Source organism: Gallinula chloropus, assembly GCF_964237585.1.
Source record: "Gallinula chloropus genome assembly, chromosome: 36".
Taxonomy (NCBI): Eukaryota; Metazoa; Chordata; class Aves; order Gruiformes; family Rallidae; genus Gallinula; species Gallinula chloropus.
Genome location: NC_140121.1, coordinates 611,905 through 639,463, shown reverse-complemented (window position 1 = coordinate 639,463; position 27,559 = coordinate 611,905). Strand labels below are relative to the sequence as shown.

At 65.0% G+C, this 27,559-nt stretch overlaps 2 protein-coding genes across 5 annotated transcripts; both read right to left on the bottom strand.

The window, feature by feature from the left end:
- Positions 1-8,703, bottom strand: LDLR (low density lipoprotein receptor; the record flags this gene model as incomplete). Its single annotated transcript, XM_084277798.1, has 9 exons — positions 8,598-8,703; positions 6,907-7,029; positions 5,907-6,029; positions 4,840-5,214; positions 3,507-3,632; positions 2,721-2,843; positions 2,520-2,642; positions 833-958; positions 1-173 (listed from the first exon to the last, which is right to left on the bottom strand). Coding segments are annotated over exons 1-9 (1,362 nt in total), but the record flags the coding sequence as incomplete, so codon positions are not given.
- A 379-nt stretch (positions 8,704-9,082) lies between these two features.
- On the bottom strand, positions 9,083-26,853 carry SMARCA4 (SWI/SNF related BAF chromatin remodeling complex subunit ATPase 4). Of its 4 annotated transcripts, none has more exons than XM_084277803.1 (32): positions 26,586-26,853; positions 26,226-26,324; positions 25,783-26,041; positions 25,544-25,670; positions 25,254-25,427; positions 24,151-24,324; positions 23,901-24,068; positions 23,761-23,811; positions 23,326-23,456; positions 23,066-23,123; positions 22,606-22,724; positions 22,254-22,404; positions 21,976-22,139; positions 21,828-21,894; positions 21,490-21,600; positions 20,822-21,064; positions 20,365-20,478; positions 20,141-20,248; positions 19,624-19,710; positions 19,228-19,274; positions 18,931-19,097; positions 17,711-17,874; positions 16,301-16,528; positions 15,917-16,015; positions 14,937-15,014; positions 13,440-13,667; positions 12,101-12,354; positions 10,728-10,833; positions 10,501-10,602; positions 10,271-10,403; positions 9,908-10,047; positions 9,083-9,293 (listed from the first exon to the last, which is right to left on the bottom strand). In XM_084277803.1, the coding sequence occupies exons 1-32, from the start codon at positions 26,785-26,787 to the stop codon at positions 9,261-9,263; spliced, it is 4,386 nt and encodes a 1,461-aa protein (XP_084133929.1). In that variant the 5' UTR covers positions 26,788-26,853; the 3' UTR covers positions 9,083-9,260. The 4 variants fall into 4 exon arrangements, with proteins under 4 accessions (XP_084133929.1, XP_084133928.1, XP_084133930.1 ...); XM_084277802.1 differs by having other exon boundaries at positions 10,728-10,836; positions 22,606-22,721; XM_084277804.1 differs by having other exon boundaries at positions 10,728-10,836; positions 23,761-23,808.
- Between the last annotated feature and the right edge of the window lie 706 nt (positions 26,854-27,559).

The following is a 27,559-nucleotide window of genomic DNA, read 5'->3' as shown; positions in this document are numbered from 1 at the left end:
CCGGTGGATCTGGCCCCGGGAGGGGTCTGCCCAGTAGACGGTGCCGGCGGCCAGGTCGGCGTCCAGCGGCCCCGCGTGCCGGAGGGGTCCCAGCACGCGCCGGTACTCGCCCCCCCCCAGGGCCAAGCGCCGCAGCTCGTGGCGGTGGGCGAAGAGGAGGGAGGCGGGGGGGCCTGGGGGGGGGAGCGGGCACTGCACCCCAATGCCAGACCCCCCCCCAAACCATAACCCCCCCCAAACCCCAATGCCAGACCCCCCCAAACCATAACCCCCCCTGTACCCCATCAATGGACCCCCCCGTGCTCCAACCCCCCCCAAACCCCAATGCCAGACCCCCCCCCAAACCATAACCCCCCCCAAACCCCAATGCCAGACCCCCCCCCAAACCATAACCCCCCCCAAACCCCATCACCAGACCCCCCAACCCCCCCTGTACCCCATCAATGGACCCCCCAAAACACCACCCCCCCCAAACCCCAATGCCAGACCCCCCCCAAACCATAACCCCCCCCAAACCCCAATGCCAGAGCCCCCCAACCCCCCCAAACCCCATCGCCAGACCCCCAGCCCCCCCACTCCATCAATGGACCCCCCAACCCCCCTCTGCACCCCAATGCCAGACCCCCCAGCCCCCCCACTCCATCAATGGACCCCCCCGCCCCCAAACCCCCCTGCACCCCAATGCCAGACCCCCCAACCCCCCCCACCCCCAGACCCCCCCAGCCCTGCACCCCAAACCTGCACCAGTCCCAGGGGGTTGGGGAGGGTGCAGGGGTCCCGGGGGGGGGGGGTTGGGGAGGGTGCAGGGGTCCCAGGGGCGGGGGGCACCCACCGAGGGCGCGGCAGGCGTGGCTGTGGGGGTCCAGCCTGTACCCCCCCCCACACTCGCACTTGTAGCTGCCGGGGAGGTTGTGGCAGCGCTGGCTGCAGCTCTGGGGGTCCCGGCACTCGTCAACGTCTGGGGGGGTCAGGGGGGTCGTGAGGGTCCAGGGAGGGGTTACGGGGTCTTTTGAGGGGGGGGTTGGGGGTTTCTGTGTGGGTCACGGGGTCCCCAGAGGGATTCTGAGGGTCCCATGGGGGGGTCAGGGGTCCTGGGGGGGGGGGGGTCAGGAAGTCCCTGGGTGGGGGGATCAGGGTGTCCCCAGGGGTCAGGGGGTCCCTGGATGGGGGGATGAGGGGTCCCCAGGGGTCAGGGGTCCCTGGGTGGGGGGATGAGGGGTCCCCAGGGGTCAGGGGTCCCTGGGTGGGGGGATCAGGGTGTCCCCAGGGGTCGGGGGTCCCTGGATGGGGGGTCAAGGGGTCCCTGGATGGGGGATCAGGGGGTCCCTGGGTGGGGGATCAAGGTGTCCCTGGGGTTCAAGGGTCCCTGGGTGGGGGGATCAGGGGGTCCCCAGGGGTCAGGGGGTCCCTGGATGGGGGGTCAGGGGATCCCAGGGATCAGGGGGTCCCCAGGGGTCAGGGGATCCCAGGGCGGGGCGTTCAGGGGTCCCTGGGTGGGGGGATCAGGGTGTCCCTGGGGATCAGGGGGTCCCCAGGGGTCAGGGGGTCCCTGGGGTGGGGGATCAGGGGATCCCTGGGCAGGGGGATCAGGGGATCCCTGGGGTTCAGGGGTCCCTGGGTGGGGGGATCAGGGGGTCCCAGGGCGGGGGGATCCCTGGGGTGGGGGGGTTCAGGGGTCCCAGGGCGGGGGGATCCCTGGGGTGGGGGGGTTCAGGGGTCCCGGGGGGGGGGATCCCTGGGGTGAGGGGGTTCAGGGGTCCCAGGGCGGGGGTATCCCTGGGGTGGGGGGGGTTCAGGGGTCCCGTGGGGGGGGATCCCAGGGTGGGGGGATCAGGGGGTCCCAGGGCAGGGGTATCCCTGGGGTGGGGGGGGTCAGGGGTCCCGGGGCGGGGGTATCCCTGGGGTGGGGGGGTTCAGGGGTCCCAAGGGGGGGGGATCCCTGGGGCGAGGGGGGTCAGGGGTCCCGGGGAGGGGGTATCCCTGGGGTGAGGGGGGTCAGGGGTCCCAGGGCGGGGGTATCCCTGAGGTGGGGGGGTTCAGGGGTCCCGGGGGGGGGATCCCTGTGGTGGGGGGGGGTTCAGGGGTCCCAAGGGGGGGGATCCCTGGGGTGGGGAGTTGAGGGGTCCCGGGGCGGGGGGATCCCTGGGGCGAGGGGGGGTCAGGGGTCCCAGGGCAGGGGTATCCCTGGGGTGGGGGGGGCCAGGGGTCCCGGGGCGGGGGGATCCCTGGGGTGGGGGGTTCAAGGGTCCTGGAGGGGGGGGGATCCCTGGGGTGGGGGGTTCAGGGGTCCGGAGGGGGGGGGGTATCCCTGGGGTGAGGGGGTTCAGGGGTCCCAGGGTGGGGGTATCCCTGGGGTGAGGGGGGTTCAGGGGTCCCGTGGGGGGGGATCCCAGGGTGGGGGGATCAGGGGGTCCCAGGGCAGGGGTATCCCTGGGGTGGGGGGGGTCAGGGGTCCCAGGGCGGGGGTATCCCTGGGGTGGGGGGGGTCAGGGGTCCCGGGGAGGGGGGGTCACACCCACCCTGGCAGGTCCTGCCGTCGGCACCCAGCTCGAAGCCGCTCGGGCAGAGGCAGCGGAAGCCCAGCCGCAGGTCCTGGCAGACGTGGGAGCAGCCGCCGCCCCCCTCCAGGCACTCGTTCACCCCTGGGGGGGGTCCAGACCCGGCTTAGGGGGGGGGAATTGGGGAGGGGGACCCACAGCCCCCCGCCCCCCGGGCCCTACCACACTCCTTGATGGGCTCGTCCGACCAGTCGCGGCAGTCGCGGCGCCCGTCGCACACGCGGCCCAGGGGGACGCACTCGCCAGAGCGGCACTTGAACTCGTGGGGGGCCTCACAGAGCGTCACTGGGGGGGGAACGGGAGGTCAGGGACCCCCCCAAACCTCCCACACAGCCCCAGAACCCCCCAACACCCCCCCACAGCCCCAGCACCCCCAAACCGCCCCATTCCCGGCACTTGAACTCGTGGGGGGCCTCACAGAGCGTCACTGGGGGGGGAAAGGGGAGGTCAGGGACCCCCCCCAAACCCCCACACAGCCCCAGGACCCCCAAAACCCCACACACAGCCCCAGCACCCCCCAACACCCCCCCAAATCCACCCCCCACAGCCCCGGCATTTGAACTCGTGGGGGGCGTCACAGAGCGTCACTGGGGGGGGAATAGGAGGTCAGGGACCCCCCCAAACCTCCCACACAGCCCCAGAGCCCCCCAACACCCCCCCACTGCCCCAGAGCCCCCCAACACCCCCCAAATCCACCCCCCACAGCCCCATCCCTGGTGCTTGAATTCATGGGGGGTGTCACAGAGCATCACTGGGGGGGCAACGGGAGGTCAGGGACCCCCCCAAACCCCCCACACAGCCCCAGCACCCCCCAACACCCACCTAACCCCCCCACACACAGCCCCAGTACCCCCAAACCGCCCCATCCCCAGCACTTGAATTCGTGGGGGGTGTCACTGTGGGGGGGAATGGGAGCTCAGGGACCCCCCAACCCCCCAGCCCCCGCACCGTTGTGACACCCCTCCTCGTCGCTGCCGTCGGCGCAGTCGGTCTCGCCGTCGCACTGCCGCACGCCCAGCACGCAGCGCCCGTCCCGGCACTGGAACTGGTCTGGGCGGCACGTGGCGGCGGCGGCTGCGGTGGGGGGGAGGGGGAAAGAGGGGTGGGGGTCAGACAGACAGCACCAGAACATCCCGTCCCATCCCATCCCATCCCATCCCATCCCATCCCATCCCACCCCCAGCATCCCACCCCTGCACCCCACATCTCACCCCAGCATCCCACCCCAGCATCCTACATCCCACCCTCTACATCCCATCCCAGCATCCTGCATCCCACCCCCAGCATCCCACCCCAGGATCCCACATCTCACCCCCAGCATCCCACCCCTGCACCCCAAATCCCACCCCAGCATCCCACCCCCTGCACCCCACATCCCACTCCCAGCATCCCTCCCCTGCATCCCGTATCCCACCCCAGCATCCCACCCCAGCATCCCACCCCAGCATCCCACCTCTATGTCTCACATCCCACCCCTACATCCCACCCCCTGCATCCCACATCCCACACCAGCATCCCACCCCTGCATCCCATATCCCACCCCAGCATCCCACCCACAGCATCTCGCCCCTACATCCCACCCCAGCATCCCACATCCCACCCCAGCATCCCAGCCCTACATCCCACATCCTACACCAGCATCCCACCCCCTGCATCCCACATCCCTCCCCAGCATACCACCCCCTGCACCCCACATCCCACCCCCTGCACCCCACATCCCACTCCCAGCATCCCTCCCTTGCATCCCGTATCCCACCCCAGCATCCCACCTCTATGTCCCACATCCCACCCCTACATCCCACCCCAGCATCCCACAAACCACCCCAGCATCCCAGCCCTACATCCCACATCCTACACCAGCATCCCACCCCCTGCATCCCACATCCCACCCCAGCATCCCACCCCTGCATCCCATATCCCACCCCAGCATCCCACCCACAGCATCTCGCCCCTACATCCCACATCCCACCCCCAGCATCCCACCCCTGCATCCCACATCCCACCCCAGCATCCCACCCCTGCACCCCTGCATCCCACCCCTGCACCCCTGCATCCCACCCCTGCACCCCTGCATACCACCCCCAGCATCCCTCCCCAGCATCCCACATCCCAGCCCTACATCCCACATCCCACCCCAGCATCCCAGCCCTACATCCCACATCCCACACCAGCATTCCACCCCCTGCATCCCACCCCTGTATCCCAAATCCCATATCCCACCCCAGCATCGCACCCCTGCATCCCCCCCCAGCATCCCACCTTCCCCCCCAGCATCACCCACCGCATCCCTCCTCGTCGGAGCGGTCGCGGCAGTCGGCGGTGCCGTCGCAGCGCCAGCGCCGGTGGACACACTCCCCGGAGCCGCAGGCGAATTGGAGTGGGGGGCAAGGCCGGGGGGGCCGGGGGGTCCCGCAGACCTCGGGCCCCTCGTCGGAGCCGTCGGGGCAGTCGGGGTCCCCGTCGCAGGCCCAGAGCCGGGAGATGCAGCTGGAGTCGCCGCAGCGGAAGGCGTGGGGGCCGCAGGGGGGGGGCGGGGGGCACCCGGCCTCGTCCGTCCCGTCGGGGCAGTCGGGGTCCCCGTCGCAGGCGAAGCCCCGCGAGACGCAGGCGCTGCCGTCGCCGCACAGCAGCTGGTCCGCGGCGCAGGTCCGGGGGGCTGCGGGGAGAGACCCCCGGCACGGTCAGCGGGGAGGTGGTACCACCCCCCACCCCCCACCCCCCGCCTTCAGCCTGGCGTGGAGAGGTGGGACCCCCACTCTGGCATGGAGAGGTGGGACCCCCGCACCCTGGCAGGGAGAGGTGGGACCCCTCCCCAACATGGAGAGGTGGGACCCCCCCTACCCTGGCGTGGAGAGATAGGACCCCCCCCAGCCTAGCACAGAGAGGTGGGACCCCCCACCCACTCTGGCATGGAGAGGTGGGACCCCCCCCCAGCCTGGCACGGAGAGGTGGGACCCCCCCCACACTCTGGCATGGGGAGGTGGGACCACCCTCACCCCAACATGGAGATGTGGGACCACCCCCCAGCCTGGCATGGAGAGGTGGGACCCCCCAGCATGGAGAGGTGGGACCCCCCCACCCTGGAATGGAAAGGTGGGACCCCCCCCGCCTCTGGCATGGAGAGGTGGGACCCCCCCCCCCCAGCATGGAGAGATGGGACCCCCCCCCAGCCCAGCATGGAGAGGTGGGACCCCTCCCCAACATGGAGAGGTGGGACCCCCACCCAGCCCAGCATGGAGAGGTGGGACCCCCCTACCGTGGCATGGAGAGTTGGGACCCCCCCCAGCCTGGCACAGTCAGGTGTCCCCCCCCACCCCCACCCCGGCGAGCCCCGGTCCCGGCACTCACGGCAATCCAGCTCGTCGGCGCCGTTCTCGCAGTCGCGGTGCCCGTTGCAGCGCCAGGACATCGGGACGCACCGGAGCTGCCGCCCGCCGCAGCTGAACTCGCTGGGGGAGCAGGAAACCGACCCTGGGGGGGCACAGGGGGATGGCAGCGTGGAATGGCACGGCATGGCACGGCATGGCACGGCATGGCACGGCACGGTATGGCACAGCATGGCATGGCACAGCATGGCACGGTATGGCACAGCACAGCATGGTATGGCATGGCACAGCATGGCACGGTATGGCACAGCGTGGCACGACATGGCATGGCAGGGCAGGGCATGGCACGGTATGGCACAGCATGGCACGGCACGGCATGGCACGGCAACGCGGGGAGAGCAGGGCAGGGTGGGGGCAGCACCGGCGCCGGGCGTCAAACCACAGCGCATGGTGACACGTGGTGGCGGCACACGGCAGCACGTGGCGACACGCGGTCATGGCACATGGTGGCACATGGGGACATGTCATCACGGCACATGGCACGTGGTGACACGCGGTGACACGCGGTCATGGCACACGGTGGCACATGGCCACACGCGGTGACACGCAGTGACATGCGGTCATGGCACATGGCGACACGCGACAACACACAGTGACACGCGGTCATGACACACGGTGGCACATGGCAACATGCGGTGACACGCAGCAACACGCGGTGACACGCGACGACACGCGGTCATGGCACATGGCGACACGCGGCGACACGCGGTCATGGCACATGGTGGCACATGGGGACATGTCATCGCGGCACATGGCACGTGGTGACACGCGGCAGCACGCGGTGACACGCGGCGACATGCAGCGACACGCGGTCATGGCACATGGCACATGGTGACACGCGGTCATGGCACATGGCGACACGCGGCGACACGCAGTGACACGCAGCAACACGCGGTGACACGCGGTGACACGCGGCGACACGCGGCGACACGCGGCGCAGGGTCCGCGCCCCCGGCACTCACGGCAGGTCTCGGGGGTCTCGTCGGAGCCGTCGGCGCACTCGGCGCTGCCGTCGCACACCCAGGCGCTGGGGACGCAGGAACCGTCCCCGCAGCGGAACTGCCCGCGGCCGCAGGGCCCGGTGCCTGGGGAGGGGGTGGGGGGTCAGCGGGCACCCCCAGCCCCCACTGCAGACCCCCCCCCCCCCGCCCCGGGCAGCACTGGCAGCGATACTGGGTGAACTGGGCTGTGCTGGGGGAAAGGGGGGTCCTGGGGGGGTCCCAGGTGGACATAGGGGGTCCCTGAGGGGTCCCAGAGGGGTCCCAGGGGGTTCCAGGTGGACATGAGGGGTCCTGGGGGGGGTCTCAGGGGGTCCCAAGTGGACATGGGGGGTCCTGGGGGGGTCCCAGGAGGTTTCCAGGTGGACATGGGGGGTCCCAGAGGGGTCCCAGGGGGTTCCAGGTGGACATGGGGGGTCCTGGGGGGGTCCCAGGGGGTTCCAGGTGGACATGGGGGGTCCTGGGGGGGGTCTCAGGGGGTCCCAAGTGGACATGGGGGGTCCTGGGGGGGGTCTCAGGGGGTCCCAAGTGGACATGGGGGGTCCTGGGGGGGTCCCAGGAGGGTTCCAGGTGGACATGGGGGGTCCCAGAGGGGTCCCAGAGGGGTCCCAGGGGGTTCCAAGTGGACATGGGGGGGCCTGGGGGGGTCCCAGGAGGGTTCCAGGTGGACATGGGGGGTCCTGGGGGGTCCCAGGGGGTTCCAAGTGGACATGGGGGGTCCTGGGGGGGTCCCAGGGGGTTCCAGGTGGACATGGGGGGTCCTGGGGGGTCCCAAAGGAATTTGAAGGGTCCTGGGGGGGGGTTACAGAGGGACCCAGGGGATCCCAGGGAGTTCAGGGGGGTCTCAAAGGGATGGGAGGGGTCCCAGAGGGGCCCTGTGGGGTCTCAGGGGGGTCCTGGGGGACATGGGGGGGTCCTGAGGAGACGCGGTGGGGGTCCCAAAGGGACCTGGGAGGTCCCTGGGGGTCGCGGAGGGTCCCAGGGGGCTCCAGAGGGGTCCTGGGGGGTCTCGGGGGGTCCGGAGGGATCCCCAGGGGAGTTTGGGGGTCTCAGGGGGTCCCGGGCGGGGCCCAGGCGCGGGGTGGGCGGGGCGCTGCCGCACCCTCTGGCGGGCCCCGTTCTGATTGGCTGCCGGGGCGTGTCCCGGCCGGTGGTCAGTCCGCGCAGTGACCAATGGGAAACGCGTCCGCCGCGGGGGCGGGGCCAGGCGGCGGGCAGCGATTGGTGGGTGCTGAGGGAGGCCCCGCCCCCTGCTCGGGGCTATGGCGGCGGCGCGAGCGCGGCGCGGCCGGGACTCGGGGCCCGGGAGGGGTCGGGGATGGGGCGGGGGGGGGGGGGGGGGGCGGGTTTGGGGGGGTCCCGGGAGCCGCCGCCGCCCCAGACTCGGTTCTCGGGCAGGGAGCGGAGCCCGGCGGGGGCCGGGGGGGTCCCGGTGCGGTTGGGCGGGACGGGGAGGGCCCGGTGGGCGCCCGGGCCAGGTGGGGAGGGGGGGACGGGGCGGGGGAACGGGGCCAGCAGCGGGACCCCCCCCGGTCCGCCCGTTCCCCCCGGTCCGCCCGTTCCCCCCCCGCTCCTCCCGTTCCGCCCCATCCCCGCCCGTTCGGAGAAGAAAGGGAGGTCCCACCCCCCCCCGTGCCCCCCCGGTGCCCCCTCACCGGGTCCCGGTGCCGCCGCCGTGGCTCGGAGCAGCAGCAGCAGCAGCGGCAGCAGCAGCAGCAGCAGCATCGCGGTGCCCGGCGGCCCCGTCCCGGCTCCCGGTTCCCCAGGGCGGGCGGGGCCGGCGGCGGCCGCGCCGGGGGGGAGGGAGGGGAATGGGGGGGGAGGGGGCGGGGCCTCGGTGGGGTGATCGGGGGCGGGGCGGAGCGCGCGGAGGGGGGGTTGGGGGAGGAACGGGACCAGAATCCCCCTCCCCAGGGCGCCGTCACCCCAAGAACCGGGGGCGGGGGGGGGGGGGGGACAGGGGCACGGTGACTCTCCCCCCACCCCCCGAGCCGGTAGAGTCCCGGTTCCCCCCGCCGCACCCCCGGTTTCGCCCCCCCCTCCCTCCCCCCTCCCCGGTGCCGCCCTCCCCCTTCTCCCCTCCCCCGTCCCGCCCCCCTCCCGGTTCCCCCGGCGGAGGCGGCGGGACGGAGCTGGGGGGGTTTAATTTATTCCTGATCGGGATCCAGTGACATCGACAGACCGGGGGAGGGGTCCTGGGGGGTCCCGGGATGAGGTGGGGGGGGATCCTGGGGGGGTCCCGGGATGGGGAGGGGGGAACCGAGGCGCTGGTGCCCCGGGGAGCTACGGGAGGGGGGTGGGGGGCGCGGGGGGGCGGGTCAGTCGTCTTCGGTGCCGCTGCCGGAGCGATCCTGGAGGGAGGGAGGAGAGAGGGAGGTCAGCGGGGGGAGGAGGAGGAGGAGGAGGAGGGGGCTGGGGGGGAGAGGAGGAGTCGGAGGAGGAGGAAGGCCAGGGGGCGGGAGGAGAAGGGGGCTGGGGGAGGAGGAAAGGCGGGGAGAGGAAGGGCGGGGAGGAGAAGGAAGGTGGGGCGGGGGTGGGAGGAGGAGGAGGAGGATAAAGAGGGGTGCGGCCAGGATGAGGAGGAAGGCCATGGGGCTGGGTTGAGGAGGAGGAGGAAGTCCAGGGGGTCAGGATGAAGGCTGTGGGGCCGGGATGACAGGGAGGAGGATGAGGGCTGTGGGGCCGGGAGGAGGATGAGGAGAATGAGGAAGGGCGCAGGGCTGGGATGAGGAGGAAGGCTGTGGGGCGGGGAGGAGGATGAGGAAGGCTGTGGGGCGGGGAGGAGGATGAGGAAGGCTGTGGGGCGGGGAGGAGGATGAGGAAGGCTGTGGGGCAGGGAGGAGGATGAGGAAGGCTGTGGGGCAGGGAGGAGGAGGATGAGGAAGGCTGTGGGGCGGGGAGGAGGAGGATGAGGAAGGCTGTGGGGCGGGGAGGAGGATGAGGCTGAGGAAGGCTGTGGCGTTACCTCCTCCTGCTCCTCCTCGCTGTCGTCGTCGCTCACCACGGGCTTGGCGCGGGAGCCGCGGCTGGTGCGCCGCCGGCCCTTGAGCCGGTCCTGCGCCTTCTCCTTCCGGCCCAGCTTGATCTTCACCTTCACCGAGCGGGCTGGGGAGGAGGAAGAGGAGGAAGAGGAGGAAGACGAAGGTCACAGTAGCTCCAGGGATCCCCCAGCCCCACCGGCACCCCCCCAACCCCGGCGTCCCCACGGTCCCCGCTGCACGCGTGACATGCGCTTCCCCCAAGCCGCGCTGCCCGGGGAGGGGGGAGACCCCCTGTGCTGCACCCCCCTTCCCCCCCCAACACCCCCCTCAAAGGCCAGCGAGCTCACACTCAGACTCGGAGCCTTCCTCCTCGCCTTCCTCCTCCTCCTCGCTGTCCTCGCCCTCGCTCTCCTCCTCCTTCTCGATCTTCTGCCGGACGCTGGTGAAGACGGACTGGAGGACGATGGAGTCCTCGTAGATCTGGGGAGGGGACAGGTTGGGGTGGGGGGGAGCGAAGGGGTGGGCGAGGAGCCGGCGGTGCCCGGCCGGTGCCGCGTGGCGCCGCGCGGTGCCGTACCAGGGAGCCCTCCAGGTTGAAGGTCTGGGCGTTCTGGCACAGCAGCATCACGTCCTTCTCCAGGTCGTTCAGGCTCCGGTACTTGTGGTTCCGGATGCGCTCCTGGGGAGAGGGGAGAAGGGAGGTGAGGGCAGGGGGGACGCTGACACCGCGCTGAGGGCGCCGGCGCCGTCACCGGTGGGAGGAAGAGGAGGAGGAGGAGGAGGATGATGAGGAGGAGGAGGTACCTTGATCTTCTTGAAGTCGACGGGCTTGCGGATGAGCTCGTAGTACTCGGGCAGCTCCTTGCGGGACGGCAGCTGGATGAAAACCTCGCTGAGCTGCCGTCCACTGCTGCTGCAGGGGGAAACCGGGCGTCAGCGGGCGCAGCGCCCGGGGCGGAGCCGCGCCACAGCAGCCTCATCCCTCTCCACATCCATCCATCCCCCCATCCATCTATCCCCCCATCCATCCCCCCATCCATCCATCCATCCATCCCCCCATCCATCCCTCCCTCTCCACATCCATTCATCCCATCCCTCCCTCCCTCCCTCCCTCTCCACATCCATTCATCCCATCCCTCCCTCTCCCCCTCCATCCATCCATCCATCCCTCCATCCATCCCTCCATCCATCCCTCCATCCATCCCTCCATCCCTCCATCCATCCCTCCATCCATCCCTCCAACCATCCATCCGTCCATCCATCCCTCCAACCATCCATCCGTCCATCCATCCCTCCATCCCTCCATCCATCCCTCCATCCATCCCTCCATCCATCCCTCCATCCATCCATCCATCCAACCCCCCATTCATCCATCCCTCTCTCCCTCTCCCCCTCCATCCATCCCCCCCTCCCTCTCCACATCCATTCATCCCATCCCTCCTCTCTCCATCCATCCATCCATCCATCCATCCATCCATCCATCCATCCATCCATCCATCCATCCCTCTCCACATCCATACATCCCATCCCTCCCTCTCCCCCTCCATCCCTCCCTCTCCACATCCATCCATCCATCCATCCATCCATCCATCCATCCATCCATCCATCCATCCATCCATCCCCCATTCATCCATCCCTCCCTCCCTCTCCCCCTCCATCCATCCCCCCCCACATCCATTCATCCCATCCCTCCCTCTCCCCCTCCATCCATCCATCCATCCATCCATCCATCCATCCATCCATCCATCCATCCATCACTCCCTCCCTCCCTCCCTCCCTCCCCACATCCCTCCCTCCATCCCATCCCTCTCTCTCCACATCCAGCCATCCCTCCCTCCATCCAGCCATCCATCCCATCCCTCTCCACATCAAGCCATCCATCCATCCATCCATCCACCCACCCACCCCCCACTCCACTTCCTCTACCCCTCCCTCCCTGGCATCACCCCCACAGAAACACCCCCCAATCCAGGTAGTTCAGGGCGCAGCCACACCGCCAGCACCCCCACGGCAAAGAGCAGCACCACAACCGCCGCCACACCGCGCCAGAGCGAACCCACAGCCTCATGAACTTCATTAACCAACCCCTCACCCCCAGCTCTGAGCCCTGCCACCACCACCAGCACGGCGAGACCGCGACACCCACCCACCCTCCCCTCTCCCCACCACCTCCCTACCTGTCCTTGTACTTGATGACGGCGTCCACGATCTTCTTCATCTTCTTGGTGAGGTTGGGGGGGTTTGGGGAGAGTTTCTCAGCCGGGGGTCTCCCCCTCTTCTTCTGCTTCTTGCTGTCGTCGTCCTTGTCGCGGCTGCGGGTGCTGGTGGTGGGCGTGGCCGAGCCGGCGTCCGTGTCGCGCTTGCGCTTGCGGGAGGATTTCTTCTGGCGCACCTCCTCCTCGATCTCCTCCAGCGTCCCCTCCTCGATGGCCTGTGCGGGGTCGGGGGGCAGGGGGGGGACACACCACACGGCATCCGCTAGCACGGAGGTGCCGGGCTCGGCGCCACGGGGATGGGGTAGGGGTGGGGATGGTGGTGGTGGAGGCTCAGCGGATGAGGGGTGTGGGGAGCAGCCGGTGTTGGCAGCTCATGGTAACGCCGCGCTTGCCAAAGCCCAGGGTTCGGTTCCTGGGAGCGGGAGCTCTGGTGGGATCGGCTTTGGGGTGAGTGGCTGGGCAAAGCCGGGCTCTAGCGCCAGCCAAAGCCGGGCTCTAGCGCCAGCACATCACCAAACCTGGGCCTTAATGCCAGCCAAAGCCAGGCTCCAACACCAGTGGTGTCACCAAAGCTGGGCTCTAAGCGTTGCCAAAGCCAGGCTCTATCGCCCGTGGTGTCACCAAAGCTGGGCTCTAAGCATTGCCAAAGCCAGGCTCCAACACCAGCGGTGTCGCCAAAGCTGGGCTCTAAGCATTGCCAAAGCCAGGCTCTATCGCCCGTGGTGTTGCCAAAGCCAGGCTCCAACACCAGCCAAAGCCGGGCTCTATCGCCCGTGGTGTTGCCAAAGCCAGGCTCCAACACCAGCCAAAGCCAGGTTCTAACACCAGTGGTGTCACCAAAGCCTGGCTCTAACGCCCGTGGTGTCACCCAAGCCTGGCTCTAATGCCTGTGGTGTTGCCAAAGCCAGGCTCCAATGCCCATGGTGTCGCCAAAGCCCAGCTCTAATGCCAGCGGCGTCACCAAAGCCAGGCTCTAGGCGTTGCCAAAGCCAGGCTCCAATACCAGTGGCATCACCAAAGCCGGGCTCTAGGCGTTGCCAAAGCCAGGCTCCAATGCCAGCGGCATCGCCAAAGCCGGGCTCCAACACCCGCGGCGTCACCAGTGTGGATCCACAGCCAGGGGCTGGCCCAACCCCCAACACATCTCCCTCCCCCTCTGCCGCCGCGGCATCGTTAAGACCACCCCTCGTTATCCCTGGGAAGGCGTTGGTGAAGAGCAGGGGATGGGGCGGGGGTAGGGTGGGGAGGGCCGCGAGCGCGCGGCGGGACGCGGCGCCGGGGCTTGAGAACGATGCGGTACCGTGTATACCTTGAGCCACTGCTTCTCCGTCAGCGAGTCGCTGTAATCCACCTCCTTGCGGTGCCGCGAGCCGCGGCCAAACATCTTCTCCTCCTCCTCCTCGCAGGTGAGCCGCTCCACCTCGGCGTCATCCTTGATGATCCAGGAGGGCAGCTCGTCCTCCTCCATCAGGCGCGGTTTGCGCTTGGGGTTCCGCGCCTCCTCGCGCCTGCGGTCCAGGTCCATGCGCTGGGAAGAGGGTGGAGGGGGTGTGGGTTGGCTACGGCGCCGGCGGCAAAACCAGGGTGGTGAGAGAGGAGGGGGGGTTACGGCCCCGGCGCCGCGGGAGGAGATGGGGGATGGTGGAGCCGGTGCGGGGCTGTGGTGACTGCGGTGAGGGGCTGTGGTGACTGCGGTGAGGGGCTGGGGCTGCGGGTTGAGGCTGTGGAAAATGATGGCTGCTGGTGGGAGAAGCGTGGCGCGGGCGTGTGCTCGCCGGGACAGGAGGGAGCTCGGCCAGTTGGCTGCTCTACAGGTGCCAGAGCCCTTGGCCAGGACCTGAGCCTCACATGGCTGGGAACTGGAGCTCCACTTGGCCAGGACCCCAGAGCCCCTCGCAGCCGGGATGCCGGAGCCCCACATGGCCAGAGCCCCACGCGGCTGGGACCCCGGAGCCCCACTCGGCTGGAATCCCGGAGCTCCACTTGGCTGGTACCCCAGAGCCCCACGTGGCCAGAGCCCCACGCAGCCGGGACCCCAGAGCTCCACATGGCCAGGACCATGGAGCCCCACGCAGCCAGAACCCCGGAGCTCCACGCGGCCGGGACCCCGGAGCCCCACGCGGCCGGGACCCCGGAGCCCCACGCGGCCGGGACCCCGGAGCCCCACGCGGCCGGGACCCCGGAGCCCCACGCGGCCGGGACCCCGGAGCCCCACGCGGCCGGGACCCCGGAGCCCCACGCGGCCGGGACCCCGGAGCCCCACGCGGCCGGGACCCCGGAGCCCCACGCGGCCAGAGCCCCACGTGGCCGGGACCTGGAGCCCAACTCAGCCAGCACCCTGGAGCCCCACTCTGCCTTTCCCTTCCCCTCAGACGCCTGTAGGAAACGCGGCGTGTGCCGGCAGAGCCACGCCTGGGGACGAGCATCCCACATCCAGCAAGCACCACAGTTCCCACCACAGGGAGCCTCTCCTCAGCTCTCACCACCCCTGGTGTTTCTCTGGAGCTGGAGCTCCTTTTTTTGGGGGGAAAACCCACTTTTCCCTCTCTTTTGCCCCTTGCTGAGTGCCAGGAGGGGTCCTGGCGTGGGCGGCGCACACCACCCAGCCTCTCCTCTCCTAACTCTTCCCTTACCGGAGCCGGGAGCGTTCCTCCCTTGGAGCCTGTGGCTCCACTGGTTAGTTTTTACCTGTGTTAACGAGTCACAGCTTCGTTAAGCAACTCTCAGCTGGGTTCTGTGTTAGAGAGCCCGTGTTTAGGCACCACTCCTCCTCCGCAGCCAGGGGGGGTTTGCTCACCATGAACAGGTCGAACTCCTCCTCGTGCCGGGCGATCATCTGGTTGACGGTTTCATCATCAGGAACTTCATCTTCTTCCTGCAAAGATTCCCAAAAGAGGGGGAAAAAAGGGGGGTTCAGTGGGGGGGGCAGAAAGGCAGCAGCACCGCTCGGAGCACAGCACCCAACATCGTTACCCATCCGACGCTCGTTCGGGCGCCCGTGGGCGCGTGGTTTTTGGTTCGGTGGTTTGGTTTTTGTGCATGTCTTGGTTTTGTTCTGGTTTTAGGGGGTTTGTTCTGGTTTTAGGGGGGTTTTGTTCTGGTTTTATGGCATCTTGTTCTGGTTTTAAGGGGTTTGGTTCGGTTTTATGGCATCTTGTTCTGGTTTTAGGGGGGTCTTGTTCTGGTTTATGGGGTTTGGTTCGGTTTTATGGTATCTTGTTCTGGTTTTAGGGGGGTCTTGTTCTGGTTTATGGGGTTTGGTTCGGTTTTATAGCATCTTGTTCTGGTTTTATGGAGTCTTGTTCTGGTTTATGGGGTTTGGTTCGGCTTTATGGCATCTTGTTCTGGTTTTATGGCATCTTGTTCTGGTTTTGGGGGGGGTTGTTCTGGTTTTATGGCGTCTTGTTCTGGTTTTATGGCGTCTTGTTCTGGTTTTATGGCGTCTTGTTCTGGTTTTATGGCATTTTGCTCTGGTTTTACGGCATTTTGCTCTGGTTTTATGGCATTTTGCTCTGGTTTTATGGCATTTTGCTCTGGTTTTATGGCATTTTGCTCTGGTTTTATGGCATTTTGCTCTGGTTTTATGGCATTTTGCTCTGGTTTTATGGTTGTTTTGTATTTTTTTTGGGGGGTGTGTGGCCCTGAAAAGTCCATTTTCTCCACGGTGTTATATCATAAATAACTGATCACTGTCAAGGAGCTGGGGCGGTGCGTTGGCAGTCTCAGCAGCGAGGCCGAGGATTGAATGGGCGTGGAGACTGAACAACCCCCTCTCACCTTTAGAGGTGGTTCCTCCAACTCAGCGTTCAGGCACAGGGTCGAGGCAGTGTGGGGGAAGCTTGCACTGCCACTGCCGCTGCCCGCGCTGTATCTGTTCTGTGGATAAATAGAGGACTTCAGTCTCCAGGGCTGTCAATCCGGCACCTTTCACCGACGCTACAAACTCACTTCAAATAGAAACACGTGTTCATGCTCCTCTTTTTCCTTCCTTTTTTCCTTCCTTTCCTCTCTTTTCCTCTCCTTTCCTCTTTTCCTTTCCTCTCTCTAGCCCCCGCGCCCGTGGCCTACGAGGACGCGTAAGAGCGGTGGAGCGAAGCCGGCATCGCGCCTTCGCCATCCGCGCTCCGCAGCAGGAGGAAGCCACGTTCCACGGAGCCTTACCTCATCCTGCTCCTCGTGCTCCAGGATGGCCTGGAGGAAAGCTCTTCTCTCGTGGCTGGAGGATTTCTGGTCGAACATGCCGGCCTGGATAACCTTCTGGTCGACGTTGAGCTTGTACTTGGCGGCGGCGAGGATCTTCTCCTCCACGCTGTTGACGGTGCAGAGCCGGAGGACGCGGACTTCGTTCTGCTGCCCGATGCGGTGAGCGCGGTCCTGCGCCTGCAGGTCCTGCCAGGGGAGCGTGGAAGAGTTGCCAAGGGATCTTTTACAACCCAGCTCCCCAGGAGGTTTTTTAAGAGCAACCTCATCAAAACACCCCCAAAAAAAGAAGCCACCCCCCAAAAAAAGGAAAGGAAAGGCCTGGAGCAAACCCAGCCCCATGGATTTATCCTCCTCCCTGAAGCAGCCTGAGCGTGCGCGGTGGGAGCGCGGCGCGCTCGTGGGGAAGTTGGTGCTGCCAGCCGCTCGCTCCATAGGAGACTGAGCGCTCACAGGGAATAACGACATCAAAGGAGTAATTAAAGGATGTCCCTGGGCAGCGGGGACAGGACAAAGGCCTCATGTGGGATCTGGGGAGGGATCTCTGCTGTCTGGCACTGGGAATGTGTCCTGGCAGCATCGGGCTTGGAGCAGGGCAGGGAGCCTACGCCTGGGCAGGTGCCGGGAGGAGAAGGGGGTCTGTGGGCTTGGCTGCTGGTGGAGGAACCCTTTAGGGGTGCGGTGCCAGCGCTGTGCTGTGGTTCAAAGCGTGGGGCTCTGGGTCTTAACTCCAGCCTGGCTGGAACGTGCCGGAACAGAGCAGCCAGGGCTCTGGGTCTTAACTCCAGCCTGGCTGGAACGTGCCGGAACAGAGCAGCCAGGGCTCTGGGTCTTAACTCCAGCCTGGCTGGAATGCGCCGGAACAGAGCAGCCAGGGCTCTGGGTCTTAACTCCAGCCTGGCTGGAACATGCCAGAACCGAGCAGCCAGGGCTCTGGGTCTTAACTCCAGCCTGGCTGGAACGTGCCGGAACAGAGCAGCCAGGGCTCTAGGTTTAAACTCCAGCCTGGCTGGAACGCGCCGGAACCGAGCCGTGCTCACAGCCAGGGCTCTGGGATTTAACTCTGGCCTGGCTGGAACCGAGCTGTGCTCGCAGCCTGGGTTCTGAGTCTGAACTCTGGACTGGCCAGAACATTCTAGAACTGAACTGGTGACCGCCTGGGTTCCTTGCACAAAGCCACACCGCCGGCTCCGGCACAGCGGGCAGAACCGGCACCGCTCGGGCGGAGCATCTTCAGCATCCAGCACAGGTGAAGAGGTGTGAAGGCTGGAGGGCGGCACTTGAGACGGAGCATCTTCTCCCTCCCGTTTCCTTGTTGGGTTTTACTGGGTTTTTGGGGGGTTTTGGGTGCTCAGCAGGTTGGGGTTTTACCTGGTGGGGGTTCCAGTCGCTGTCGAAGATGATCACCGTATCGGCGGACTGGAGGTTGAGGCCCAGCCCGCCCGCCCGCGTGCTCAGCAGGAAGATGAAGTACTCCGAGCCCGGCTCGTTGAAGGTCTTCAGCAACATGCCACGGTCTTCAGCCTTAGTGGTTCCTGAACATGGACAGGGAGTGTCAGCTCCAGCCCCGGAGCCGGATCCGGAGGGCTGGGAGTGCCGCGGTGCCGGGCAAGGGGGAGCGGGGTGCGAGCAGCCCGGTAACGGGGAGCCTGTGGCTGCCACCAAGGCTGGAGGGAAGCGGTGAGGGAGAGGGCTGGGGATGGCACCGGGCTGGCCACAAGCAGAGTGGATGTGCCAGAGCTCGGGAGCGCGGCACCGGGAACGTGCCGGTGCTTGGCGGGGTGGGTATGAGGCCGGGTGGTTTGCCGGGGGCTGCGGCAGGAGACCAAGCTTGGCGATACGTGAGGGTCACTCCTGGCCTGTGTCTTGTCATCCCCCCAACCAAAACCATCCTCCACCCGCTCACCGGGGAGCGGTGAGAGCTGTGGTGGGACTGGGGGACGCTCATGGGCGCCAGTCAAAGCTTGAGGAGCCTCAAGAGATGCTCAGGCCCCGACATCGAAACGCTTCGGCACTGCCTGCGCCGCGCCGCTCCCCACCGGAGGAGAACCCGGGGTGGGGTACCACTGCCCACCCCAGAAACCATGAAATCTTGGGACTGAAGGAGCTGAACGCTCAGAGAACCCCCCCAGTGAGGAGGACACTTGGCTGCAATGAGCTGCTTCGGCCTCAGCCAGCACGAGAAGGAGCTGGCACCGCGCTTTGCCGGCTCCGGCAGCCGCCCGGCGCTGCCATCAGCTGTTTTATTCCCACCCAACGCAGGGGGGGATCAGCTCTCCCTTCCCAGCACAGGAGGTTGGGCCATGTTGGGCCTTGAATCCCCCAAGCCAGCTCGCTGTGGTGGGTTTTTGGCATCACCACAGTGTTCCAGGCATCCCTCAGGGTGGGGGATGTTTGAAGGGGAAAGGGGAGGGATCGGTCAGGGGAGCAGCAGCCGTAACTTCACCACACACCAGGACACCCATGGGAGCTCACCTCACCCTGCTCAGCACCCCCCAGCCCCAGCCAGGGGTCTGTCACCTCACTGCTGGCCATTTAGGGAGGGGGCAGCCACCATCCCTGTCCCCTCCTCGTGCCCCAGAGTCACTCACCGTCCAGCCTGAGGTATTTGAATCCACGGTAAGCGAAATAATCCTCCATGATGGTCATGAGGGAGGTCATCTGGCAGAAGAGCAGCACCTTGTGGTTGGTGGCTCGTAATTTGGGGAGAATCCGGTCCAGGAGCTCAAATTTGCCTGAAGCTCGGTACAAATCCAGCCTGGGAGGGAAGGAGGAGAGAGGGGATAAGGATGGGATGAGGGCAACAGGGATCCCTCACGGGAGGAGCGCTGGGAAGGAGCCAACGGGGATCAAGGGCATTTGGTAAGTCCCAATGAAGCCCCACTCACCCTTGAACGATCCCCCCCGTGAAGCCCAAGTGCTCTGAGAAGGATTCCTGTGGAGAGAGAGAGAGGGACAGGGAATCAGGATCCATCCCAGCACCAGGAGGAAACACAGCACAGCCCCCCAAAAGGGAAGCAGCACAGAGAAGGGGGAGCGCAGAGAGGCCGGTGACAGAGCCCAGCGACTCTAAACAGTCCTATCCAGCAAGGCTGGAACCCAGTGAGAGGAACCAGAAGGGCTCCACAGCTCTTTTGGGGTGATCCAGCTGATTCTGGACATTTCACAGCGTGTCACAGGGTGGCAAAACCCCGATGGGGGGTGGGATTGGCCCCGCTCAGCCTGTGCTGAGCTGCGTGACTCAGTTTCCCCTCCCCAGGGCTGCTGGGGCTGCCAGCAGGTACCTCGATGTGCTGGAACATGTAGGGGTGGTTGCAGATCTTGCGGAGCTGCATGATGGTGTTCATCAGCGTCTTCGTGCCGCCTTTGCCCTGTCAGGTGGGGAAAAAAAAGTCAGAAATGGGAATTTTTTTAAGGGATTTCTCCAGCTTTACTGGCTGAGGGAACATTCCAGATCAGGATGGGGGGGGGTGGGTCACAGCCATGAGGTTTCAGCACCCTCCCAGCAGGAGCTGTGGCCCAGACTCAGAGTTGCTTGAGAGTATTTAATATTTTAACTATTTTTAACTTAAATCACTGGGGTTTTGGGGGGGGTGATCTGTGCCCCACGCTGAGCCAACCCACCCTCCCTGCCCCAACCCCAACCCCATCCCGCTGCAGCTTCTCACATCACCCCTAAAAAGCGACCTCAATCCGACACCGTGTGTGTCCCCCCACTGTCCCCCAGCCCCAAAAGCCTTCCCAGCCCCACTCCCCCCCCAGAGCAGGTCCCCCTGATGCTGGGACCCCCAGTGACCAGACCTTCTTGTCCTTCTCAGAGCCGTCAGTGAGCAGCACGCCCTTGGCCTGCATGTGCCGGTACAGCACCCGCTGCAGAGCTGACATGTCACACTTGATGACATATTCCACCTGTGAGGAGAGAGGGAAGAGGTTGTTCCCACAGCAAACACCTCCAGAACCTTTCTGGGTGGGGAAAGGAAGGAGTGGGATGGGTTATTCCCCTGCCCAGTTCCCTCTGCTGGTACCTTCTCAGGCAGCTGTGCCTCCACCTCCTTCTTCAGGCGGCGCAGGAGGAAGGGCCGCAGCACCTTGTGCAGGCGCCGGATGATCAGGATGGTTTCCTCCTCATTCAGATCCACCTGAGGCACAGGGAAAGGGCACTGTCACACCAGGATGGGGATGGGGAACTCCCTCAACGGCATCCAAATCCCCCAGAATGGGGGTTGCCATCTTTTTGCCACCGTCTGAGGTTTCTATCCTGGTTTATTTAGGGCTGGTGCTCACCACCAGCACGGCTGCCTTCCCCCCTCTCCCTCTTGGGCATCAGGAACTGCTCACCCACCCTCAAATCACTCAATTCTCACTCCCTATATCCCACTCCCTGGCTAAATCCCACCCCAAGGAAGCACAGTGTTTTCCAGGACACTGAGGCACTCGCTTCCCTCCCTCCTCAGCTTGGATTTCCTCCCTCTTTGGTGTTACCTTCTCCCCTGTCATGGCGAAGGGAGCGTTAAACCACTGCTCAAAGGTGCTGCAGCTCTTGAAGATGGTGGGCAGGAGGAAGTTGAGCAGAGCCCAGAGCTCTGGGAGCTTGTTCTGGAGCGGGGTCCCGGTCAGGAGCAGGCGCCGCGGAGCCACGTAGTGGGTGTTGAGTACCTGGGTGAGCTTGCAGTGGTGGTTCTTCATCCTGTGCCCCTCATCCACGATCATGTACTTCCAGCGGATCTGGGGGGGAAGGAGGAGGGGAGGGGTGGGTGAACACCATGAAATCACAACCCCTCACCCATCCAGAGCATGAGGGAAGAGATCCAGAGTGAGTTGGGATGGTGGATGCATCCAGAGGCTCTTCCCGCTCCGTGTGGGAGTCAGGAGGAGGGGACTGGTGGGGATTTTGAGGGGTTTGGGGCTGTTTTCTTCAGCTTTTCAGCTGTTAACAAATCAAAGAGGGGTTGGGGCTCTCTTTTGGGAAAGAGCAGTGATGAGGCTAACGAATCCCCATCGTCAACCGGGAGAAGAAACAGCGGCCGCTGCGGCACGGGATGAACAGCCAGAGCGAAGGCGGCTGCTGAGGGAGGGGAGAACCACTCCTGATTGTTTGGCCGTGGTCTGGGTGGCACCAGAGAGGTGGGGGAGCTGCTGTCAGGACCCACCTTGGCCAGGATGTGCTTGTCCTTGATGATGTATTCGTAGGTGGTGAGCAAGACGTTGAATTTCCCGCTGCGGAGCTGAGGTACGAACGCCCGTCTTGCTGCCGGAGAGCCCTGGGGAGAGAAGGTCAGAGAGCAACCCTGAATCCAAAGGGAATCTCCAGGAGAACAGAGCTGGTTTGAGTCTGTGGGAGCAGCAGGGAATGAAAACCCAAGGTGGATTCTGTGGATTTAGGGCCAGGAAGCGTCCCCAGCTTCCTTGGGGTAAGGGAAGGAGGGGAGAGCAGAGCGGCACCCGAGGAATCCTCGGGAAAGGGGTGAAGCTGAGCGCTGGTACCCACCTTGTACGAGACCTTCACCACAGAAGGAGCCCATTTGTCAAACTCATACGCCCAATTGGACAGGGTTCTGGGGGAAAAAGAGAAGAGAAATGGGAAAAGGGGCTTTGCCCCAGCAGGCTGGCAGGGCGGTGCAGGGCGAGGCGCTTACGAGAGAGGTACTATGATGAGGAAGGGCCCGTTGATGCGCTTGTGCTCCATGAGGTATGTGATCAAGGCGATGGTCTGGATGGTCTTGCCCAGCCCCATCTCATCGGCCAGGATGCCGTTCAGGTTGTTGTTGTACAGGGACACCAGCCACTCCAAGCCTTTGATCTATGGAGAAACAGGGAGATTTAGGGATGAAACCACCCCCCTGAGAGGAATGTGGTGCTGGGGAGCTGCCGAAAGCTCGGTGGAAGGGGCCTGGTGGGTGCTGCTGTGCCTCACCTGGTACTGCTTGAGCACCCCGTTGACCATCAGCGTGGATTGCTTGTCCACCCTCTCAGTGACAGCGTGGGCCACGGCATAGTAGGACTGCAACCCCCTGGCCAGGGCCTGCGACACCCCGTACTCATCATCGACGTCTTGCTTCGCGTTCCTGGGTTGGGGGGGGGGAAGAGGAAGCAGGAGGTAAGAGAGTGATTCCCTCCCTGGGAGCCCCAGCAGATCTTGCTCCTGATACAATCCCAATTCAGCCCCTGTTTTGGAATGGCCACGGATCTCTGGAAGCAAAGTGACCCCTTCCCAGTGTGGTGCAGCCCGGCGCGACGCGGGATGCCGAACGCCAAGGGGGGCTCACTCGATAATGTGCCTGGCGTCCACTTCTGAGACATCATCACTGTCTGGGTCAGGGATTTTCTTCTTCTCCTCCACAGGCAGGGTGGGCTGAGCGGGTTGTGGCTGCTCCTCCTCTTCCTCCTGCCAGGAGACACCGAAATGCTGAGCACAAACCCGCACGGGCGCGGTTACACGGCAGCAACAAAACCCACCCGGCTCGGAAAACCCCAGGGGAGCAAATTGGGATCATTCCATCCACTTCCAGACACCCCAAAAGAAATAACTGGGAAGAAAAAGGGGTGGTGAACAGCTGCCTTCATGGGGTTTCTCTGGTTTATTCCCCAAACACTCATGGTTGGCACAGATCTGTGCTGGGCATGGCGACTCCCGTGGGGATACTTATGTGGCGCGAGCGGCTGCGCCCTGTTCTCCCAACCGTTGGGTACAGGGACACATAAAGGGGACACCAGAGGCTCCCTCACCTCCTCCTCCTCCTCCGACCCGCTCTCTTCACTGTCCGATCTGGGAGCTACTTCATATCTAATTAAACACAGACATTCACATGTAACGATGGAGCTGCAGGGGAGCAGCACCAGCTCTGGAACCCCACAGGAAAACCCCACCTCGGGTGGGGTAATTCATTTTCCTTAAGGAAAACCCACATCCTTTTCTTCCCCCCACCCAAACCTCCCACCCCCAGCCCTGGGGATGGTGGGGGATCCCAGCCACCACCCAGACTCACCCGGGGTTCATCTCCAGCCAGGCTTCCAGCTGCCCGGCTTTGGGCGCGTCGGTGCCGGTGAGGATCTTGCCACTCTCCACGTGGATCACCTTGACGGGGAGGTCGCTCATCTGGCTCGTCTCATCCAGCGGCTGAGGGATGAGAAACACAAGTCGATGCTGCAGGGTGACTGTTTTCATCTGGTTTTGCCTCAAAACACAGCTCAGAACGACATCAGTGTCCTGCCACATCCACCAGAACCCACCCCGGGGGAGAAGGGAAGCACCCAGCGCTCCCTGGCACCACGGGATGGGCACAGCTCCACGTGCTGCTTTGGGGAGAAGCACCCCAAATCGCTGTGGATGTGAAGAATCTCCAGGGCCCCCCAATTTGGCACTAAAGGGGGAGGTTCCCACCCCATTCCTACCCTGTTTAGTGGGAGATCTGGTGGCTTACCTCACCGTCCGGCCCGATGGCCGGGGTCTGCCCTTCGGCGTTCTCCGCCTTCTGAAGAGGAGGAAGAGGGTGGTTAGTGAAGGCAGCACCAAGAACATCGCTCCATCTCCCCCCCCAGGGAGGCTTGATGCTCGACTCACCTTCTTCTTCTTCTTCTTCTTCTTCTCCTTGGCCACCTGGGCAGCTTTGTGCTGCCTCACCAGCTCCGTCAGGTTGGCGACGTACTCGTCCGTCTGCTGCAGCAGGTAAGCCAAGCGCTTGTCCTTCTTCTGATCGATCAGCTTGCGATAGCCTTCCTCATCCTCAGCCTAGGCAGGGGAGGAAGAGCATTAAAAGCCAAAGGAACCAGAGGGATGATGAGCACAGGAGCTGGGCTGCTTCCCCGCTCACCATCAAGCGCCGCATCCTCTCCTTCTCGATCCTCTCGTTCTCCTTCTTCTGCTCCCGCTCCGTGTTGGCGTGGTAGGTGGCCACGGCCTTGGTCAGCTTCTGGATCTTGCCCGTGACGGAGCGGTGGTATTCCTTGAAATCCTTGGCGTGCTGGAGGATGCTATTGAGGTATTCCTAAGGGAAATTGGGGAAAGGAATCCCAGAGTCACAAGGTTGGAAAAGCCCTTGAAGCTCATCGAGTCCAACCGTCCCCGTCCTGTGCTGACCCAGATCCCTCAGCACCTCATCTCACCAGCTGTTAAACACACACAGGGGTGGGGACTCAGCCCCCTCCCTGGGCAGGAGGCCCCTGTTCCAGCCCTGACCCTGCTCCAGGCCCCTGTTCCAGGCCCATTCCAGGCCCTGACCCTGCTCCAGGCCCCTATTCCCCATCCCCACAACTCTCCCAGGGAAGAACTTTCCCCTCCCATCTGCTCTGCCCCTGCCCTGGGGCAGCTTGAGCCCATTGCCCCTTTTCCCAGCTCCTGTCCCCTGGCTGAAGGAACCCTCACCCACCTCTCTGCACCCTCCTGGCAGGGCAGGGGAGGTGGGGAGAAGGTCTCCCCTCAACCTCCTCTTCTCCAGGCTGAACACCCCCAGCTCCCTCAGCTGCTCCTCAGAGGAATCACCCTCCAGCCCCTTCCCCAGCCTGGCTGCCCTTCTCTGGACTCACCCCAGGACCCCAATGTCCTTCTGATGCTGAGGAGCCCAGAACTGGTCCCAGCACTCCAGCTGCAGCCTCCCCAGTGCCCAGTCCAGAGGTACCATCCCCTCCCCAGCCCTACTGGCCACACTGGGTCTGACACAAGCCAGGATGCCCTTGGCTTTCCTGGGCACACTGCTGGCTGGTGTTCAGCCCCCCAACACCCCCAGGTCCTTCTCTGCCTGACAGCTCTCCAGTCTCCCCCAGCCTGGAGCTGCAGGGGGTTGTTGTGTCCCACATGCAGCACTCTACAAGAACGAGGGGCGACCTGCGAGGTGGCCCAAACCCCAGCCCCACGAGGGGTTCCTCTCCACCCCAGGAGCACCCCAAAAGCAGCAGGTTGGTGGGGCAGGGGGCTGACCTGGTGCTTCTGCCTGCGCTTCCGCTCCTGCTCGATCTTCTGCTGCTTCTCCAGCTTCTCGGTGATGCGAGCCTCGCGCAGGGACTGCCGCTTGCTGCGCTTGTAAGCCTTGGCGTTCAGCGCCGTCTCCAGGGCCGTGTCCCTCCTCATGCACACCACCACCTCCTGGCGCAGCTTTGAGGGGGGAAATTAAATTAAATTAAAGGGGAATTAATTAATTCCAGGGGAGGAGCAGCTCAATAGCAGGAGACCGACCGAAGCAGGGGGGTTGCCTCCGGCAGGGAGCTCACCTGGCGCTGGAAGTTGAGCAGCCGTAGTGCTTTAAGTTCAATGGTGGCTTTGGTTCTCAGGTCACCAGCCAGGGAGCCAGGAAGGTTCTCCAGCTCCTGGATGCGGTGAGCGATGCGAGCTTGCAGCCTGCGGAGACGGGATCGCGCTCGTTTGCGCCCCCTCCGCTAACGAGGAGCCGCCAGGAATGGGGGTATCACAATGTGTGGGGGCTGGTGGTTGGAGCAGCTGGTGTGGGTACCTGTACTCCCTCTCCTGGAGGATTTCCACTGGATCGAGCCCTCGGGGCTTCTGGATCGGCGTGATCCGGTTCTGCTTCTGGTGGAGCTGCACCATGGGTGCCGGCTGAGCCGGCTGACCGGGAGACTGCGTCTGCGGCGGCATCACGGGCGAGGCGGCGGGGGGAACGGCTGGGGGGGCCGGGGAGGGCCGGCCGGTGGGCTGGGGAGGGATGAGCTTCTGAGGGGTGCTAGTGGGGGCTGCGGCGTTGGCCATCGGTCCTGCGGGGAAGCAAACGGGGACGCTGTCAAGGAGGGAAGGGGTGTGGGGAGGGGGATAATCCCAAATCCCTGAGCTCCATCCCAGTGGGATGGGATGTGTCGCTTCGTTAAGCGCCGGCCCTTAATGGGCTTGTGGTTCTGAGGGAGGGGTGAAGGCTGCCAACCAGCCCCATGAAGGTCTCACCTTCTGGCCAGGGCTTGGGGGGGCCGCCGGGGGGTTGCCCGGGCATTCCCGGGGGAACTCCTGAGGGTCCGGGAGGGGGCATGTTAGGCCCTCCTATACCTGCAGGGAAAGGGGAAAGGGGATGGGTGAGGGGGAACCAAAAACAGGGAGGGGAAAACACACATTAAAACCTCAACCTCTGCGTGCAGTCGCTCAGCCAGAGCCCCAAGCACAGCCCACCCCCCACTGGAGACAGCGCTGGGGGGGATGGATCTGCCCCCCCCCATCCCCAACCAGCCCCAAGCTCCACCTGAATTAAGAGCATGGGGGGGTTCGAATCCAGCTCAGAAGGGGTCACACCCCCACCCTGGGAACACCCACCGTGAGGTCTGTTGTAGTTTGGAGGTGTGGGTCCCGGTCCAGGCCCTTGCACTGGTCCCTGCACTGGTCCTGTCCCGGAGACGGAAGGCGGAGGTAGTGTCGGCATCTGCTGCTGCATCCCGGGCATGGGGCGCTTGCCCTGCACAGCCATCTGCAGGTGGTCAGGCAGGGGCTGGCCCCGAGCCAGCATCTTGTAAGCCATGATCTGAGCTCGTAACTGGTGTAACTGGTTCTGGTTAAAAGGGGTCGGGCCCCGGTTCTGTTGTCCCAGCGCTTGGGGATCGGTACCGTCCAAGGGGACCCCTCCGGGCCCTGAGGACAGCTGGGGGCCAGAGGATGGGCCGTTGGCTGGGACGGGGCTGGAGGCGTGTTCGGAGCCGCCGAGGGGAGAGGGGTAACCTGGAGGGACAGACAGAGGGTCAGGCAGCAGCAACACCCTGGGGATGGGAGGAGTCAGGAGGGAAAACACACAAAACCCAAGGGAAAAGCCCTCAGTAGACCCCCCCCTACTCCAGCCTGGAATCCCAGACTGGACTGGGCTGGGTTGGGAGGGACCCCACAAGGGTCACAGAGCTCCAACCCCCTGCCACAGGCAGGGACACCAACCTCCAGGCCTGGAGCTACACAAGGTTGCCCAGGGCCCCAGCCAACCTGGCCTTGGACACCCACCCCCTCTCTGGGCAGCCCCTTCCAGCCCCTCACCACTCTCTCTGCACAGAACTTCCCCCCAGTCTCTCCTCTCCCCCTTCCCTCCTCCAGCTTCACCCCACCCCCTTGTCCTGCCAGTCTCTGCCCTTTAACAAGCCCATTCCCCTCCTGTTCCTCTGCTCCCTTCAGAGACTGGGGGGCTGCAGTGAGGTCCCCCCACAGCCTTCTCCTCTCCAGGCTGACCCAGCCCAGCTCCCTCAGCCTCTCCTCATAGGGGAGCTGCTCCAGCCCCCTGATCATCTCCCTGTCCCTCCTCTGCCCCCTCT